Below are 20,938 nucleotides of genomic sequence, written 5' to 3'. Positions count from 1 at the left end.
AGTCTTTTGCCACTGAAAATATGAAGACCAAACAAGAGTATTTAAACATAAGAAAATTATGGTCTATATTTTTTCTGGAAGAAAATGCTACTTTGGAGATTATTCTTTATGATAAATTACCAAATATCATGCTTACACTTGGATATACAAAAGAAGAAAGAAGGAAGTTTCATCTTCCAGTGACATTTCCCAAAAGTATAATAAACAACTAATTAAATGGTAACTTTCTGGATTAAAACGTACATTTCTATGGCAATAGTTGCACACGTTTATGAAAGTACTTCCATTTAAGAATTCTAGTATTTCCATTATAAGACTTATTTGTATGGATTTATTTATTATCTAAAAATTTACTCAGAGTTGCAACTGAACATTCCCTAGACAGGGAATAAGTTCTTCTCACCCAAATTAGTTTTTAATTAGTTTTGACTTTTTTATCTCTTTGGATTAACATGAAGGAGGAAAAGGAAACAACTGGAAATGATACAGTAAATCTAGATTAATTCTACCAATAATCTATTGGTTGAGATACGAAATAGCAAATATTATATACGTCACTCCAAAATGTGATTTCTTATTCTTCTTTAATACCGAGAGGGGCAAATTTTGAGAATCAGAATGATTATTCCATTTATTTTCAAATTTTATCTAGTATTATCCACTGAATTAAAATTCCTTGCAAGATGGTAAAACACAAAATCTATTTACTTGCAATATCTTAACAGACAAGGATAATCAATGTTTTTCATTATATACCCCAAAATGAATTTCATTTGCATAAGCAGTCAAAGCAAATTAAAAAAAAGACAATAAAATTTGCTTATTTTTAAATAAATTCTGATATAAAAGCAACTTTTAAGAATCGTTTATGAAAATATGTTTAGTGGGAAATAATTGAAAGAGCTGCTTCAGATTGTAGGAAAGAAAACAATATTATACACTAAGATCACAAGTTTAAAACACAGTTGAATTACATATACTTGAAAGAGCTCTCTAGGGCTCAAGGGAGACATAGGAATATCTGTTACTTTGATTGAAAGGGAATTTGACAAAATTGATGTAGGAAACAAAAGGTAATGATAATGAGAGGAGATTAGACTAGAAGAAGGGAAAACATGAATATTAAGAAATGATTGTTGGGTTTTCAATTCACTGAGGCAGAAACAAGTATCAACGACAAAAATCCTCCATTGGCTCACCCTGCCTGACTTCCGTAATAGAAATGTGCTGAATATATATCACTGTGTCATTATCCAATGGCTGAAGAGGTCACACCTGGGCATTTTGTTCCAATTTAGCACATCACAATAGCTTAGAGAAGAGGTGGAAAGGAATAGAAAAGATCACTGACAATTATCAGGCATCTTGGGGAACATTCACATTGACAGGAGAGCTTTAAGCTTTCACCTCAGATGAAAAGGTACCCTAGCAAGTATATTAACGTTAGTAATATTGCCATCATTTTGCTGTAAGGAACAATGAATGGGTGAAGAAAACTATTTAGGAAGGTAAAGATAAAAAGAGGACAGAAAGACAGCAGAATGTGGGCTCTTCACAAGGGAATGGGAATGGAGACAAAAGGGCATAGATTAAAGGGAAAAAAGACCCAAGTATTCAGTGAAATCTGGAATGAAATTTTATACAAAAGCTTTTACTGTACAATACCCAGGTGCTCTCTGTGGGGGGAAGAAAAAAAAAAAAAACACTTAGCACTCAGGCTACAACCTATCATTTCTGCTGAGATCTTGCTAGTTTAGTTACCCAATGATTATGGCTTACTCTTAGGTATTGTAGAAAACCACTGAAAGTAATCTATTCACATGTAGAAAACCACTGAAAGTAATCTATTCACAAACTTAAATACGTGCAAAAATGTGGCTAATCAAACTTTCAAAATTCCCTGTAGCCTAAGGAAAAGCTAACAGTAAATCTTAAGTTAATAAAATATGTCTAACTTTTCCAATTATTTTTTTCTTGGATCCTCTGTCCAATATGGTAGCCACTGGCCACATATAGTTTTTTAAATTTAAATTAATTAAAATTAAATGAAATTTAAAAATCCAGTTTTTCAGTTGCATAGCCACATTTCAAGTTCTCGATAGCCGCACGTGTTCATATGGGACAGCATAGATACAGAACATTTCTATCCTTGCAGAAAATTCTAATGGAAAAGTATGAGAAAAGTATGAGTTTACTAGAACATTTTGATAATATAAGAACTTTGAGTGTACAGATTAATGTACAGTTTTTTATCCTCACAATATGGGGTGCAGAAATAGGCAATTTCTAAGTGAATGATGTTTACACTGATAAATATGAATAAAGACATTACAATAACTACAAACATTTAAAAAAATGTTTCTGGAAGGCTGATTTAAGATGACAAGTATAAAACACAGAAATGTGCCTTGTTTACATGAACATATAAATATATATTTTCAAAGCAAAACATGTATTTTTAAAACAACAATAACATGTTGGGAGTTGATACATGTCAAAAAAAATCTCCGAAAATTTCCTGATTCCAAAATTTGCATCTTTCTCCTTAGTCTTCAACCTATTCAAAGATTTCTACTGTATTTAATGTGAAATGTATTTAATATTTGTACAAAAATGCCAGAAAACTACTCAGAGTACTATCAAAGCAAAATTTATCTTTTGGGATTTTAATGACAAAGATACGATAAGGAGATAATTTTATAATCAGTCACAGGTCACAGGTTTATAATCAGATATTGTGATGATTTATGGCAAGGAACTCTAGATTAAATGAAGTTAATTGAGAATCTTATTTTCTCATTGAGGAATGGATCAAGAGGAACACACACACAAAATATTATTTTTAAAAATCACATACCAAATGGACTCTAAAATTCAGACAAATAAAATTGCACAGGAAAATGCTAGTGAATTGAACCAATTACAATTAATGCTCTTATTCTAATGAAAATACCAACTTTGAGGAGCCAAAAGATATTCAGTGTGTGACTGTAGGTTAGATAGTTCTGTATAAAATGAGGTCAGATACTTAAGATGCATCCTAAAGGGTAGTCAGAGTTCTTAAATAGCTTTTCATGTATAAATGCTTTGATTTTACTTTTAGATTCAGAAGAGGCACCCTATATCAGTTTTGAATATAGATATAGGGACATGGCCAACACTATCATTTGTATTATGCCATAGATGAGTGAGACTTTTATTTTGTATTCTAATCATTTCCTTCTTTCCCTCCCTTCCTCTCTCCCTTCCTTCCTTCTATCCTTCCTCCCTTCCTTTTAGCATCGACCCTTTAAAAAATATATTAACAAATCATGTTGTCTTACAGTTTTTTCCTAAAAGTTTTTGTTTTATTAAAGTTGTGCTTTTGGAATTACATATGTTAATCATAATGTTTGATTTTTGTATGGACTCACTAAATGCAGATGAATGAATCACTTTATAAACACACACCTGTTTTTCAGGGGCATTCCTTCCCTTATAAATCACTGGTTCTCACCCAGGACGCTCATTAGCATCACTTGGTGGAGTTTTAATACAGAATAATGCTTTGTCTCCTAATAAGAACAATTACAACAGATATTGTAGGGATTATCTAGGACATTGCTTTTATTTTATTTTTGAAGCTCCTTAGTTAATATCACTGTGCAGCCAGGATTGAGGAGTATGGATGACATAAATTTTTCACATGTTAGAATTACAATTAAATGTAATTAGAATTGCATGTAATTCTGGTATATGTCTGCAAAAAAAATAATAATAGATATTATCACAGAGGAAAAGTGTATTTATGTCAGATAAGAGTTCGAAATGGAGGAGGGGAGTAGGAGGGGGTCCACAGTGCCTACAGAAAAAGCTCATAACTAGCTTTGATTAACTTCTGCCAGCCATGTATCTGTTTTTACAACAGTTGACAAGAGGTGGTCTGGAGCAAGAGAAGGATATGAGTCAACAGACCTCCACCCGTTTTAGGTCATGCCCTCCTGTGGAAGAACATGTACCACTTTTTCCACCAGATCAATATGTAACTTCCTCACCCCACCCAGCAAACTGTAAGTCCTCAGCACAAGAGCTCTCTCACTCTTTTTCCAGTCAGCTCCCTTGCCCATGCCATCTCTCTCCCTCCCTCCCTCTCCCCCCTCCCCACCCTTCAGTCCTCAAATTCTCTCTGGCCCTCAGAGCAATCCTGCCCTTTCTCTCCCCCTGTCTCCTCCCCCCCTCTCCCCCTCTCTTCCACCCTGGCTAGGCCCATTCTCTTCCCTGAGAAGGTATCACTAATAAACCCTGCTTACATATTAATCAGCTTTGATTCTTTGCAAGAAGAACCAACCGCCCGTAACATTTACATAATTGAAATTAGCTAAAATCTATTTTCTGTTATTAACAAAAGTAAAAAAAAAAAAAAAAAAGAATTCAAAATATGAGCCTTGGCAATAGTAACAAGAATTTTAAAATACTTTTGTCATGCAGGGTGCCATGCGGGGTCTCAGCTCCCGCTCCCCACCCAAGAATACAAGATATGGTGAGGCCAAAAAGGAGCCATACATAGCCATACATAGGAGCCATACATAGGGGAGTCATACTGCTATATTCTCGCTGGTAGCTGGGTTGGAGACACAGGAAGCAGGAGCCACATGAACCGCAATCTGCCCTCCACTTCTCTGCCAACCAACAACCAACCCCTAGCGTAGCCACAGCAGTTATATTAGTGGCTAACGGCTAACTGGTTATAGCTGATGGCTACCCAGCCACAGTGGATGGCCATCTGATTTCAGCTGCTGGCCATCTAATAATTGAGCCAGCACCTTTCCACGTGAGGCCAAGGCCTGGAAACTGATCTAAGGGACTTGTCCCCAGACTCCACCCTTCCAAGGTCTCGCCTCACAATCTACACGACAAGTGTCTTCCGCGAGGGTCCCTGTGTCAGGAACCTAACTCACGAGAAAAACTTCAGCCCAGTTCAAGTAATGTCCCAGGAGGTGTCCTTCAATGTCCAGCTACTTTCTGTGCACAGCCAGGGTTTCTCAGGGTACCGCCAGTCTTTTGGGGCACAGCCAGACCTCCTGGGCACAGCCAGGGTTTCTCAGGGCACCGTGCTGGAACAACAGTGGCTCACAGCCAAGGTGCTTACATATTCTCCACGGAGGCCAATCGAGACACAGAAAGTCAACATCCTGTACCCCAACAAGGGGTCTTCCTGCACTACAGTCTCGCTGGCGGCTGGGCGAGACACAGGAAACAAACATCTGCCAGTTCCACTATGTGGTGGTACATTACCAAGCAAACAATCAAGCAGTCCGTTAAATCAGGGATGAAGGCACTGCAGCGTGCACAGGTGCCATCACCTTATTCAGTTCCCCATGGTCCACACTCATTCGCCAGGGCTGTGCCTTGGCCTCACAATGCGTGCCCTCTCCAATGCGAGGGCTCCAAGTCCTCCCCAACCTGGGGGTGAGGGACGACCTTGACCTCACCCTCATCCTCCACTGAGGACTCAGCAAGTGTTTCCTCCTGGGACTATAAGTCCCGCACCTGGGCTGTCCCAGCAAGCACCCCCCAGCCCACAGCAGCCGCAATGACCCCCACTCTCTCCAGCCAATGCTGGTTGGCGAGCCATCCACATCTTCCCACTCCTCCATGGGGGTCCAACTCCTGAGAACAGTGGCCACCAGGCACCACACCTTGTGTGGAGGCCACATGTCCTCCTGCCCAGAGTCAGACATCATTCCTACCTGGCTGGAATCCTGCTCGCTGCACCAGGTGTCCGAGTGGGTGGTGGCCTCGGTGTAAGATGTCCACAAGTCTAGGAGCCCAGGGCAGCAGCAGACCACCAAAACGATGCAACGCCTCTTATGGCCAAGAGAGTGGTGTGCCATCTGGAGGCTCGAGTCTCCCGGGCCGACTGCGCTTCTCGTTCCCAGTGCAGCTCCTCATGAGCCTCCCGAAGCTGAGCTTTCACACATATAAACTGCTCCATTACCCCTTTAGGGATTCTGGCTGGTACCATACCCTGCTCGCTGTGCCATGTGTCATGCAGGGTCCCTGGTCCCACTCCCCGCATAAGAACGCACGATACGGTGAGGCCAAACAGGAACAACAATGGAGCCGTAGATAGAGGAGTCATACCACTATAGTCTCATTGGTGGCTGGGATGGAGACACAGGAAGCAGGAGCCACATGATCCGAAACCCGCCGTCCGCTTCTCTGCAAACCAAGGAACGCCCAAGGCTAGCCACGGCAGTTATATTAGTGGCTAATGGCTAACTGGTTACAGCTGATGGCCATCTAATAACCCAGCCAGCACCTTTCCACATGAGGCTGACAGCCTGGAAACCACTCCCCTGGCTCTGTCCCCACAACTTTCTTTCTTTCTTTCTTTCTTTGTAACTATGGAGCTAGAGAAGAGAATGACAAAAAAGCTGAGATGACTATATCTTATCTCACATACGATCTCAGTGACAGTTTGGATGGTAGTAACATTAGACTTGATAGGAGTATGTGATAGAGATATTGGCCATTTTATTTTCACTAACATCTTGTGCTATAATTTTCAGAGAGTATAGGAAAATGCAAAATACCATTGTTCATTACTTTGGGCACATTATACAGCTGAATTTGTTCTCCAACAAATGCCTGCATTTCAACCTCTGTAGATGGAGTAAGTTTAGAAAGCAGCAAGCCCTGAAAGTCCAAGAAAGTCATTCTCTTTGAGTGATCAGAAAAAAAGGCACTGAATTAGAAGAATAGGACAAGACACTTTCAATATTTTGTCTCAGTTTTAAAAGATTTAAATTTGGTAAAAGTGGAACAGAACATTTTTGCTTCTGCAGACAGCTGAGATAGACTTGCAGCCTTCCCCAATTATGCTAAGTGCTCTCATTAGAGATAAACACAGCCTATGAGCTGTGGCCTCAGGACCCACTCTGCAGTGAGAGGTTACAAACTTTGATGTGGCTTCAAGGAGAACTGTAAGCTGCAGGTAGGAGAGTAATGGAATTTAATTATGGAAAAGCCAAAGAAGGTGAGTTAATGGATGCAATGTTAGTTCAAATGTGTTGGGAGGGTATACTGATTTATTTGTTTTCTGCTACAAAGAGGGACTTTCTCTAGTCACATGAGTTTGGGAGTTACACAGATGAAAGTTGAGAGAAAAGCGAGATTGTGATATCTATAAATGATGTTTAGAATGTGTAGGTTTTGATATTCTGGAAATATCTTAATTCTATTATTGTATGCTTTCCCCAAATCAGTACATATTATATTTAAGGGCAGATTTTGACTAATTCTAATTTACTAAGATATTTGAAATAATGAGTCTTTTGTTCTCTTTTTGTACCGATCCCTTCTCTCGTTTTATTTTTCTTTCTTATATCCTTTCAGAATTATTTATTTCTATTTATCAAGTGATAACTTAGTTTTGGGAGCCCTGAAGCACATCAATTTAACAACAAGTTAGATACCCAGCAGGTTGTTTCTGAATCCATTTGCCCATAAATCAAAAGAAACACTAGGTGACTGATGGCTAGTGCTTCTTCAGGTGGCAGGCACAATTGGGACTATTTTGCAGATTCTCACGTCTTCTCATCAGGGTATCATCCACACCCGCAGAAATCCACCTTACTCCCTTCACTAAATTCCTGAATTCCAAACTAAACTAGGGGTATATCCCTTCATCTTACTCCTTTTCAACTCAGTTTGTGTTTTCAGCATCTCTAATACTTATTTAGATGAGATAATCTTATCATAGAATTCTAAAATACTAATTTTATAGCATGTATTATAAACTGACTAATGATACACTAACTCCTTAGCCTGACTCCTGCCTATTTTTATAACCTAATCTCCTGTCTCTATCTTGATTATTTCTCTCCAGCCACACAGGTCTTTTTGCATCTCTCTGAACATACCAAGCACATTCCTGACTCAACACCTTTGTGCATGCAACTCCCTTCACTTCATCATTTCCTCTCCAGGACCATCATATGTCATTTAATTTTCTGCTTAAATGATAACTCTTCCAAGGAGCCTTCCCTCTCGGAGCCCCAAGCTGTCTCTATATCCTTCATAGCTTATATCACCTACCATCACATTGTATATTCTTACATTTACTTGTTTATTGTATATGTCTCTCCCACTAAAATGTAAGCTCTGTGATGTCAAAGATTTCATTTTGTTGACCATTGTATTTCCAGTGCCCCAGAGGGTATCTGAATATCACAGATGTTTAATCAGTAAGTATTAAAAGTGTTTAAACGGTAAGCACACAATAGCTTGGTAAGAATAACATGAGTTAACAATCATTGTATGCCAAGTGTACACAGGAAAAGTCTGGGACACTTTATGTGTTCCAACCATTTAATCCCTACAGTAGTTTTATAAAAGAGAAATTGTTCTCAGCCTCATTTGACAGAACAAAGATTGACGCCTTAGCCTGTTAAGGGAACACAGCTAGACATTAACAATCAGAATTTGAACTCAGGTCATTCCATTTAAAGTTCACACTTTTAGCCTTACACTATTCTGAAAAGCATCACATGAGGAGTAGGACTTATGTTGAGTGTTGAAAATTAAGTAGAATATTAACTAGAAACAATCAGAATTTGAACTCAGGTCATTCCATCTAAAGTTCATACTTTTAGCCTTATACTATACTGAAAAGCATCACATGAGAAATAAGATTTATGTCGAGTGTTGAATATTAAGTAGAAATTAGGAGAGACCATGAAGCTGGAGGAGAGTTGTGCATGTTATAAGACAGGGATGGGGATAAATGGAGGGTTGGAACGTAGTAGAAAACACTTCATGGAAGTTTCTAACACCATAGTCTAAAAATTATCATCAGACTGGGGAACTATGATTTCTGTAGCCACCACTACCATCTGTAAAAGACTGGTCCTAAAGTAAATAAGCCACCTAATGTTAAGTGATATGACATAACCTGGATAATGGGATTTTTTTGTTAGTCATCACTAACAGAACATTTTGTTTTGTATTTTTTTATCATTATTGATTTCAACCTCTCCAATGCATGTAGCGTATTGGGAAAATTATATTTCAGTCTTTTATAATTCAATCAAATAATACTATAATTCTAGTTATTGTTATTAGCATATTGGCTTACAACCTTCAAATATCCAGTTTAATTTTATTAAGTTAATAAAAATGAAAAAACACACAGAGTAGTAGTTAATAAATATCATTGGAGCTATAGAAATCCGTATTTACTCAATCTTTTCTTTTCAAAATTAGTTTGCTTCTTAAAAAGTATGATTGCTAAACTCAGGGCATATTCAGTTTATCTTAATTTTCTCATAACCGACATTTTACAAATACCCTTCGCAATCTCTACTCCACAGGGAAGAGGATTATATGTAATGCATGGGAAATATCCGTCTACTTCATTCACAGACTTGCAATTCCTACTTTAAAGCAGGAAAAATAGACAAATCTTTTAAAGATTGCATTATTTCTCCCTGAACAGTGGCGTACTGGAAGGAATGAAACACTTTCATCCTTTTCTACATCTTTGATCTTTTACTGGTGAAATGTTTTTGTCTTTCTTCATTCTCACCAAGAAAGATCTTTCATATTTCTGTTCATCCCTTTATGTTTTAATATTTCCTCATATTGAAATAACTTTTAAGTTAGAGTGTGGGTTAATAGTCTTCTCTGCAGCTGCAGTGTTTGCTGCACAGAATAAGATTCAAATCCATGAATGGGCCCCTCATTGAGTAAAAGTAATATTCACAGCCTTATTGAGTCATTGGCTGACATCCTTACAAGGTTTAGGAAAGGCAGGAATGATCAACTCTATTTTGTAGGCACACATATTGAACTGCTATATAAACATATTGAAAGGACTAATCTAAAATGTACAATAATTAACATTTTCAAGTTCTTAATATATGCCAAGCACATATATTATATACAGTATCTAATGCTCACAACTTATAATGTTGTTATTGCTACTATTACTATTTTATAGTTTCTTTCATTCTGTACACCTAGTAAGTGACAGGCCCAAGATTTAAACTTAAGTCTGGCTTTTCGGCCGGGACCGCCATCTTCCAGTAATTCGTCAAAATGACCAACACAAAGGGAAAGAGGAGAGGCACCTGCTATATGTTCTCTAGGCCTTTTAGAAAACATGGAGTTGTTCCTTTGGCCACATACATGCGAATCTACAAGAAAGGTGATATTGTAGACATCAAGGGAATGGGCACTGTTCAAAAAGGAATGCCCCACAAATGTTACCATGGCAAAACGGGAAGGGTCTACAATGTTACTCAGCATGCGGCTGGCATTGTTGTAAACAAACAAGTCAAGGGCAAGATTCTTGCCAAGAGAATTAATGTTCGTATTGAGCATATTAAGCACTCTAAGAGCCGAGATAGCTTCCTGAAACGGGTAAAGGAAAATTATCAGAAAAAGAAGGAAGCCAAAGAGAAAGGTACCTGGGTTCAACTGAAAGGCCAGCCTGCCCCACCCAGAGAAGCACACTTTGTGAGAACCAATGGAAAGGAGCCTGAGCTGCTGGAACCCATTCCCTATGAATTCATGGCATAAGTGTAAAAAAATAAAAGACCTCTGTAAAAATATTTCTCTTAATTGAGGAGTATGGCGTCCCCTCCCCCAAAGAAACACTTAAAGAAAATTTTTGTGTCCTAAAAAAATAAAAAATAAATAAAATAAATAAACTTAAGTCTGCCTCTGAAGCCATCCCTTTAATCACATTTCTTTATTGTTCAAATAAAGAAGTAGAAGCTTATCAATTGACCAACACATTTACTGGCCACCTAATATAGGAAGGTGATATTAATATGCTAAGAAATTTGAGAAATCAGATATTGTCACAGGCAATAATGACCAACATTATTTGACATTGTCTGCTCAGTGCCAAAATATGCTTATAGGACAACAGGGATAGTCAATGGTGCGTGGAGCCAGTTTGTACTGGCTTGGGAAAGCCCACTGTTAAATTTTTTTAAAAATTCTGCAAACTAGTCAAAACAGACATTATTAAAAATTAAGTTATATAGATTTACAATTAAATAATTTTTATTAGTAACAAAGGTGATAAATACTCAAAATGCATCACTTCTGGGAGCTGGGTGGAAAAGGTGAAGGGATTAGAAAATACACATCGGTAGTTACAGAATAGTCATGGGGATGTAAAGTGCAGCATAGGGAATATAGTCAATAATGTTGCAACAACTATGTATAGTGCCAGGTGGGTACTAGACTAATTGGGCAGATCAGTGCATACATTATGTAAATGTCTAACCACTATGCTATACATCCGAAACTAATATAATATTGAATGTCAACCAAAAAACACAAAAAAATTTAAAAAGTACAAATTGACCGTTACCAAAGAGCCTTGGATATGTCAAATACAGCATAAGGAATATTATTAATAATATTGTAATAACTGGTGTCAATATATGGTGTCAAGGGCGTACTAGACTTATGGGGGACCACCATATAAGTTACAAAAATGTTTTATCACTATGTTGTACACCTGAAACTAATATAACATTGAATGTCAACTAGAAATGAAAAATTTGAAAAAATTAAATTAAAAAAAGAAAAAAATGCATCACTTCCTGATTATTTTACTGTTATCTGTGTCATTGAGGTTACTTACATTGAGTGTGTTTGGCTGGTAGAAATGCTGCCAATGGAGTGCTATTGTGCATGTCTTCTCAACTCCACGTTCAATGACATCACATTGGTAGCTTTCGATCAGCACAATGGAAGTGTTTACACCACAGAAATAAGAAATAGGTAAACAATATAAATTATGACTTGATGTATTGTTTTGTTGGTTAGTCTTGATTATTTTAGTCTTAAGAAAGTGATGGAGTAAATCTTAGTAAATCAAATTAAACTTAACAGTGCTTCATTTGTAATTGTCACATTGTGAGTAGCACAAAAGTTGAGGAAATATTCTCCCAGTGTTCAAAAGCTCTCATCCAATCCAGAGAAAATGTTGCTCTCCCATGGACAAATGAGTGAAGTTTTCATATATGTCCTCATTGCATCACTTTCTTCTTACTAGTTAAACAACTAAAAATAGCAACCAACATTCACGTTGGGATGACACTCGTTTGTCAGTTGAAACCATAGTTTTGCAATACAAGAGTTTGCAAACATCAGCAAAAGTATTCTCTGAGTATCATTCGGCCAAATAGAATTTATAACAAATTATACTACATATTCCTATTTTGTCAATTGTGTGCTATACACCCACTGTATCAGTGAAATATACAATAAACTTAGGTAATACACCTATGCATACTCCTTGTGTCTGCTGTTGGCCATTTACCAGTACACCCCAGGGTGTGGCGTTAAATAAGACAGTCGTGATCTCACTTTTTATGGAGCATACAATTGTTCAACTAGTGATAGGAAATTTAAAGTACTTGATTAATCTAACATGTACTTAATGTTTGGAGAGAGTATCAGTGTATGAAATAGCTATTGTGAACATTCATGAGACTTCAAAATTATTCTTTCTGCATTTTTTCCCTTGATTAAATTGAATCCTACATAGGCTCTAGGCGAAATCACTGGGATAGTTATAAAGAACCCAGAGCATCGCTGTTCTCTTTGATCTTGAGAAATTACAGCAGGGAACTCTCTCCCATCTGTGAAGAGGCCAGTGACCTATTTCCCACCACTGGATGCCCTGAGGTGGCTAGAGGCACAGGGCAGCCATCTCTGCAGATTGAACCTTTGCAGCTGAGTCATGTGACTTGCAGAAAGTCTGGCTTTTAGGGATTGCAGGGATGTGGAGGATGGATGAGGGGTAATGCAACGCTGAGAAGAGCTTCTGAGCTTCCCGTGGCCTCTGCAAGTTGTTCGCCTGCCTAGACTGCAATAAGAGGGAGAGCTTCACTCCAAATAACCCTTGCTTTGCTGGAAGCATGTACCAAGCTACAGAGCTCCTTTCCAAAGAGAAATACAGTTCTTTAGCAATCAGTAAATAGTGAAGAGGCACCATATATATATATATATATATATATATATATATATATATATATATATATATATATACATATATATATGTACATACAGTAAATATATACATACAGTAAATATATAAATAAATCTAGCCTAGTTCATACTGAACTGGAGTAGTTTTAGAGTAAGGTGATTTACTTCCCATAAGAATATACTTTTGTGAAACAACCTAGCACAGCAAAAGACTGCAAAGAAAGTTTGGTTCTGATTAGGTAAAATGTATAGAAATTAAATAATCTTAATAGGGGCTAATGAATTAAATGTGAGCATTGTTTTCTATTTTAGGTATTTATTTATTTATTCATTTGTTCATGTATTCATTTATTTTAGGTTGCTAAATAAATATTTCAGGTAAAAGAAACATCATTCCTGTTTGCTTGTTTTGGTATTACAATTCAGACTCCCACTTGCATGGCCTCCCTAAACATTTGAAATCCAAGTAAAACAAAGTGTTCTATGTTGCTATGTCTCATTCCTTCAGCAACAGAGAGAGCTATTAGATAGTCTAAAGTCAAAAGATCATATTTAACTTGGTAGATTGGTAAAACCAAAATGGTGAAATTTAAATAGGATAAACACAAAGTTCTTTTCTAAATCGCAAACCTAACTGTGTAAGTAATTGAAGTGTGATTTATCCATAGATAATTACATAACCTTGGTATGATCCATCAGGATGATATGGACAGCAATAAGTCAGTCTGATGTTAGATTCTTGGAGAAGGGGACATTTCCAGGACAATATAATAGCATAGATTTATTTTGCACTAGTGGTACTACACAATGTAGTATGTTCAATTCTTATGCTTTATTGACAAAGTGAAAAGCTTCCAAAAAACAAGGGGACCAGAATGATGAATGGTCTCTAAAAAGAAATAGGTTTATGAATAGATTATGGAATGAAGAAGTTTAGATGGCACAGAAACTGAAAGAAGTCTAAGCTACTTTTCAATATTTTAAGGATATTCGTGGTGAAACAGGATGTGTGGCTTTATGACACAAAACTAAAAGGACCAGATGCTACTGTCTTGGAGTTATAATAATTTTCAGCATAAAGGTGAAAGGAGAACTCATGGGAAAGCTCTCTGAAGTGCGAAGGGCTGCTACACTTGGCTCTTAGCTCTCCATCTTTAAAAGGATTTAGGCAGAAAATAGATGATACTTTTGTAGAGGAATTTGGAGCCTTGGAATGGAAAGCATTTAATCCCTTTCCAAATATCAGGTCTGGAATTTTATAAAATCCTACTAACATGTCAAGAGAGAACATCATAGCAAGAGAATTGGGTTCTGGAAGGCTAAAGAAGGGAAAAAAAATGGCGGCGTGAGGTGAGTCTCTGTAACGCTCCCCTGGAATTTACAACGAATCGGACAACAATAACTCCACAAAGGACTCCTTGCACAGCAGACAGGCAAGACGAAGAGGCCGACTACTGAATTCACCTCCAGAAAGTCCAAATTAGACATGTAAATTAAGATGCAGTTATTTCAGGTGACGTCATAGGAATGGGGGCAGCAGGGCACATTTTCTGAGTTCTCCTCCGGATCTTATTACAAACGGGACATATAACCCATCAAACAACTCTTTGCTCATCACGCAGAACAGCTAAGAGACTCCTAAGAGACTCGTGGAAGGATTACTTGAAGGTGCGCAAATTGGGCGAGCAGGGGAAGAAGGAAGGGAGCGGAGTGGAAACGCGCGGTCTCGTGGTGGAATCAGGCCGGCGGCGGAGGCTGCGGCGGCGGAGGCTGCGGCGGCGGCTGCGGCGGCGGCGGTAAACCGCAGCTCTAAAGACACAGGGAGATATAGAACACGCAGAACAGCGGGGAGACTTGTGGAGGAATTACCTGAAGGTGAGTGCGGAGCGAAGTGGAAGCGCGCCCCCCACCCCCACCCCCGCGGAGCCGAGGCCAGCGGCAACCGCCGCCGCGGCGCCCAGGACAACGGAGCGCTGACTCGTGGAAGGTTTGCTTTGGAGTGCGCTAGTTAGGCAAGCGGGGGAGGAGAGAGGGGCGTGAAGTGAAAACACTAACCCCCCCATAGCGGAGCCCAGGCCGTACAGCAACCGCTGCGCTGCGCTGCTCCCAGGAATGAGCGGAGACTCGCGGAAGGTTTGCTTTGAGGTGCGCTAGTTGGGCGAGCGGGGGGAGGAGCGAAGAGGGCAAGAGGAGCGTGCCCATAGGAGCAGTGGCAGGCAGCACCCGGGGCTCTAGAGTCCCAAGGGAGCCCAGGGTGCAGCAGAGAGCGTAGGGTCCAGGAAGTGGGCTCTTTCCCTGCGTCCCACAGCTGATCGCTCCCGCCGGGGCGGGCAGCTCGTGGGCCCTAGGGCAAACAAAGAACTCAGACGCCACACCTGGGCCCCTCACTGCACTTTTCGAATCCTCCCCCCGCCCTTCCAGAGACTTAAACTGACCCATGAACTGAAGAGTAGTGTCAGATTACAGAGGGGCGTCTCTGCTCAGGCGCTGGGAAGATTGGCAGCCAGCTCTGACCTTCGAAAGAGGCTGGGAGGAGGGGATTTTCACTGGACGAGGAGAGAGGAGACTCCCACACCTCCAGCCACCACCTTTTCAGGCCTGCGGGAGGAGTGTGACGTGGCTGGCCTGGGAGGGAGAAGACCCCTCCATCCCCAGCCCCCACCCTTTCTGGCTGGCCTGGGGCGGGGCAAGGGCAACCTCGGAAGCACTCCCTGAGTTCAGCAGTAAGCGGCAGACGCAGCTCCCGGCTTTCAGCAGTTTAGAGATCGCCCGCCCGCCCCCTCCCACACACCCAAGGAAGGAGGGCCCTAAGACGCAGGAGTACTGGGCACAGGGCTGGTGGAGCTACTCTCAGCGTGCATTTGTGCAGGAAAGGACAGAAACTGCACGGTCTCTCTGAAAACTGTCATCCAGACCCCTCAGCCCCTCGCATTTAAATCTACACTCCCAAATTCACTCTGGGCACCAGGTGACTAGCGCTGCCTGCGCACTAGGCAGGGAACTCTTTGGCACAGCGGAGGACAACCTGGAGACTACTTGGTGGGCTTAAGCCAAGACTGGTGCTGCTTTCTGTTTTGTTTTGCTTGGTGGTTTTTGTTTTTTTGTTTTGTTTTGTTTTGTTTTGTTTTCTTTTCTTTTTTTCTCTTTTTTTCTCTTTTTTTCTTTTCTTTTCTTTTTCTTTTTTTTCTTTCTGTTTTTCTTCTTTTTTTCTTTCTGCTTGTTGTGATTTGCTTTGTTCTGTCTTTATTTCTTTGATATCTTTGCCTATGTTGAGTGGGGATTGTCGGTTGTATTTTACATGTGAATGTACTTGATTTGTTTTCCTGGTTGTTGTTGTTGTTGTTGTACTTGGTAACTTGATTTGTGCTGAAACTGCCCTAACAGGGCCCAGCTTAAGAGGCACAAGATTCAACATATCCAGAAGCCAACCCTGGACCAAACCAGAGTACTACCGGGTTTGACCTACAAGTCACACACCCAGAGGGAATTCTCTGAAGGCATAAGAGCCCATAGAGGCCAAACCTCATTTAAGTGGCCAACCCTCACCCAGCAGAACACCCTGCGGTGGGCAGAGCCAAGTTTCACAACTAGACGGCCTAGGAGTTAAACCCACCTACTCACAAGCAAAAAGCAATTAAAGTTCTTCTTGAACAGGACGATATACTAAACACACGAACCACCTGTGGAGCACATGCAGAGAAGAACGAAGTAGTCCAAGTCAAATATAAAGGACACATAATACATAAGATAACCCAGCAAGAACTAAGAGCTCTAGGGGATCTTCCTACTACATCAAAGCAAGCACAGAGAGTCAGTCAGAATGGGGAGACAAAGAAACATGTCCCAAATAAAAGAACAGAAGAAACCTCCACAACTGGAACCAAATGAAACAGAGGTAACCAACCTATCAGAGACAGAGTTCAGAACACTGGTGATAAGAATGTTTAAGGAGCTTAGAGAAGACATAAAGAAGGATATAGAAATCATAAAGAACAACCAGTTAGAACTAAAAAAGGATGTAGAAATCTTAACGAACAACCAGCTAGAACTAAAGAACACAATTACCGAAATTAAGAACTCACTTGAAGGAATGACCAGCAGGTTAGATGAAGCAGAGGATCGAATCAGCGACTTAGAAGACAAGTTAGCAGAGATCACTCAAACTGAACAACAGAAAGAAAAAAGAATAAAAAACAATGAAGATGGGTTAAGAGACCTCTGGGATAACATCAAGCGCAACAACATGCGCATCATAGGAATATCAGAAGGCAAAGAGAAGAAGCAAGGGATTGAGAACATATTTGAGGTAATAATGTCCGAAAACTTCCCTAACCTGATGAAGGAAACCAACATACAAGCCCAGGAAGTGCAAAGAGTTCCAACCAGGATAAACCCAAACAGGCCCACACCAAGACACATTATAGTTAAAATGGCAAAGCTTAAAGACAAAAAGAGAATCTTGAAAGCAGCAAGAGAAAGGCAGAAGGTGACATACAAGGGAACTCCCATAAGACTATCAAATGACTTTTCTACAGAAACATTGAAGGCCAGGAGGGAGTGGCAGGAGATACTCAAAGTGATGGAACACAAAGGCCTACAACCTAGATTGCTTTATCCAGCAAGGCTATCATTTAAAGTTGATGGAGAGATAAAGAGCTTCCCAGAAAAGAACAAACTGAAAGAATTTATTACAACCAAGCCAGCATTGCAAGAAATACTAAAAGGACTTCTGTAAATAGAAGAAAGATGAAAACAATTTACTACAAATTTAAAAATGGCAATAACTATGTACCTATCAATAATCACTTTAAATGTAAATGGATTAAATGCTCCAATCAAGAGACATAGGGTGGCTGAGTGGATAAGGAAGCAAGACCCTTGTATATGCTGTATACAAGAGACTCATTTCAGATCAAAAGACACACACAGGCTGAAAGTGAAGGGTTGGAGTAACATATTTCATGCAAATGGAAGCAAAAAAAAAAGCTGGAGTTGCAATACTTATATCTGACAAAATAGACTTTAAAATGAAGAACATATTAAAAGACAAAGATGGGCACTATATAATAATAAAGGGATCAATCCAACAAGAGGACATAACCCTAGTAAACATCTATGCACCTAACATAGGAGCACCTAAATATATAAAACAGGTACTGATGGACATAAAGACAGAGATCAACAGCAACACTATCATAGTAGGGGACTTCAACACACCTCTGACAACAAGGGACAGGTCCTCCAGACAGAAAATCAATATGGAAACAACAGCCTTAAATGATACTTTGGAGCAGTTGGATTTAATTGATATTTTCAGAGCATTTCACCCCAATGCTGCAGAATACACGTTCTTCTCAAGTGCACATGGAACATTTTCTAAGATAGATCATATGTTAGGACACAAAACAAGCCTTGATAAATTTAAGAAAATTGAAATCATACCAATTGTCTTCTCTGACCACAGTGCTATGAAATTAGAAATGAACTACAGGGGAAAAAAACCAGGAAGATACACCAATTCATGGAGGCTGAATAACATGTTTCTAAATAATGAATGGGTCAAGCAGCAGATCAAAGAAGAAATCAAAAGATATCTTGAGACAAATGAGAATGAGAACACAGCAACCCAAAATCTATGGGATGCTGCGAAAGCAGTCCTAAGAGGGAAGTTCATAGCACTGCAGGCCTACCTAAAGAAACAAGAAACATCACTAATTGACAGTTTATCTTCACACTTAAGGGATCTGGAAAAAGAACAGCAAAATAAACCCAAAGGGAGCACAAGGAAGGAGATAATAAGGATCAGAGCAGAAATAAATGAAATAGAAAACAGAAAAACAATACAAAAGATCAATGAATCCAAGAGCTGGTTCTTTGAGAAGATAAACAAAATTGACAAACATTTAGCCAGACTCATTAAAAAAAGGAGAGAGAGGACCCAAATTAATAAAATCAGAAATGAAAGAGGAGAAGTGACAACAGACACCACAGAAATACAAAAAGTTTTAAGAAATTACTATGAGCAACTATATGCCAACAAATTTGACAATCTGGAAGAAATGGACAATTTCCTAGAGGCTCACAACCTTCCAAGGCTAACTCAAGAAGAAACAGAAAGCCTGAACAGTCTGATTACCACCAGGGAAATTGAATCAGTAATCAATAATCTCCCAACAAACAAAAGCCCTGGACCAGATGGCTTTATAGGTGAATTTTTCAAAACATTCAAAAAAGAATTATCACCTATTCTCCTCAAGCTCTTCCAAAAAATCCAGAAGGAAGGAAGACTCCCAAACACTTTTTACGAAGCCACTATCACCCTGATCCCAAAAGCAGACGAAGACACCACAAAAAAAGAAAACTACAGGCCGATATCTCTAATGAACATAGATGCAAAAATTCTCAACAAAATATTAGCGAACAGAATTCAGCAATACATCAAAAAGATCATACACCATGATCAAGTGGGATTCATCCCTGGTATGCAGGGGTGGTTCAACATCCGCAAATCAATTAATGTGATACACCACATTAACAAAATGAAAAATAAAAATCACATGATCATATCAATAGATGCAGAAAAAGCATTTGATAAAATACAGCAACCTTTTATGATAAAAACCCTTAAGAAAGTGGGAATAGAGGGATCATATCTTAACATAATAAAGGCCATATATGACAAACCCACAGCTAACATCATACTCAATGGGGAAAAGCTAAAACCATTCCCCCTAAGATCAGGAACAAGACAAGGTTGCCCACTTTCTCCACTTCTATTCAACATAGTGCTGGAAGTTCTAGCCACAGCAATCAGACAAGAGAAAGAAATAAAAGGCATCCAAATTGGTAAGGAGGAAGTAAAATTATCATTATATGCAGATGATATGATACTATATATAGAGAACCCTAAAGACTCCACCAAGAAACTATTAGAACTGATAGATGAATTCAGTAAAGTAGCAGGATATAAAATTAATATTCGGAAATCAGTTGCATTTGTATATACCAATGATAAAATAGCAGAAGGAGAAATTAAAAAAACAATTCCATTTACAATTGCTCCAAAGACTATAAAATATCTGGGAATAAATCTAACCAAAGATGTAAAAGATCTGTACTCAGAAAATTATACAACACTGAAGAAAGAAATGAAAGAAGACATAAATAGATGGAAACACATTCCATGTTCATGGATAGGAAGAATTAATATAGTTAAAATGTCCATACTGCCTAAGGCAATATATATATTCAACGCAATTCCTATCAAACTACCAACGACGTTTTTCACAGAAATAGAACATATAATCCTAAAATTTATATGGGACCATAAAAGACCCCGGATAGCCTCAGCAATCTTGAAAAATAAGAACAAAGTGGGAGGTATAATGATACCTGATTTCAAATTATACTACAAGGCTACAGTAATCAAAACAGCATGGTACTGGCATAAAAATAGACACATAGATCAATGGAACAGAATAGAGAGTCCAGACGTAAATCCATGCCTATATGCCCATCTAATCTATGACAATGGAAGCAAGAATGTACGATGGGGTAAAGACAGTCTGTTCAATAAGTGGTGTTGGGAAACCTGGACAGACACATGCAAGAAAATGAAGCTGGACCACCTCCTTACACCATATACAAAAACAAATTCAAAATGGCTTAAAGACTTAAATGTAAGATCTGAAACCATAAAATATCTAGAAGAAAATATAGGAAGAAACTTCATGGACATTACCCGGAGTAAGATTTTCACTGACATATCCCCTCGCGCGAGGGAAGTAAGAGAAAAAATAAACATGTGGGATTACATCAAACTAAAAAGTTTTTTCACAGCAAAGGAAACCATCAATAAAACAAAAAGGGATCCTACTGTATGGGAAAATATATTTGCCAATGATATATCTGATAAGGGATTAATATCACAAATCTATAAAAA

At 38.9% G+C, this 20,938-nt stretch overlaps 2 protein-coding genes across 2 annotated transcripts in view; one reads left to right on the top strand and one right to left on the bottom strand.

Annotated features, from left to right (window-relative positions):
* Positions 1-20,938, bottom strand: part of NALF1 (NALCN channel auxiliary factor 1) — a 541,718-nt gene that overhangs the window by 37,208 nt on the left and 483,572 nt on the right. The gene's annotated exons all lie outside the window — the stretch shown is intronic.
* Positions 9,005-10,563, top strand: LOC308496745 (large ribosomal subunit protein eL21-like; the record flags this gene model as incomplete). Its single annotated transcript, XM_081046390.1, has 1 exon — positions 9,005-10,563. The coding sequence occupies exon 1, from the start codon at positions 10,081-10,083 to the stop codon at positions 10,561-10,563; it is 483 nt and encodes a 160-aa protein (XP_080902516.1). The 5' UTR covers positions 9,005-10,080.

This window comes from Rhinolophus hipposideros (assembly GCF_964194185.1).
Source record: "Rhinolophus hipposideros genome assembly, chromosome: 4".
NCBI lineage: Eukaryota > Metazoa > Chordata > Mammalia > Chiroptera > Rhinolophidae > Rhinolophus > Rhinolophus hipposideros.
The sequence above is the reverse complement of the archived record's forward strand: the minus strand, read 5'-3'. Positions and strand labels throughout refer to the sequence as shown.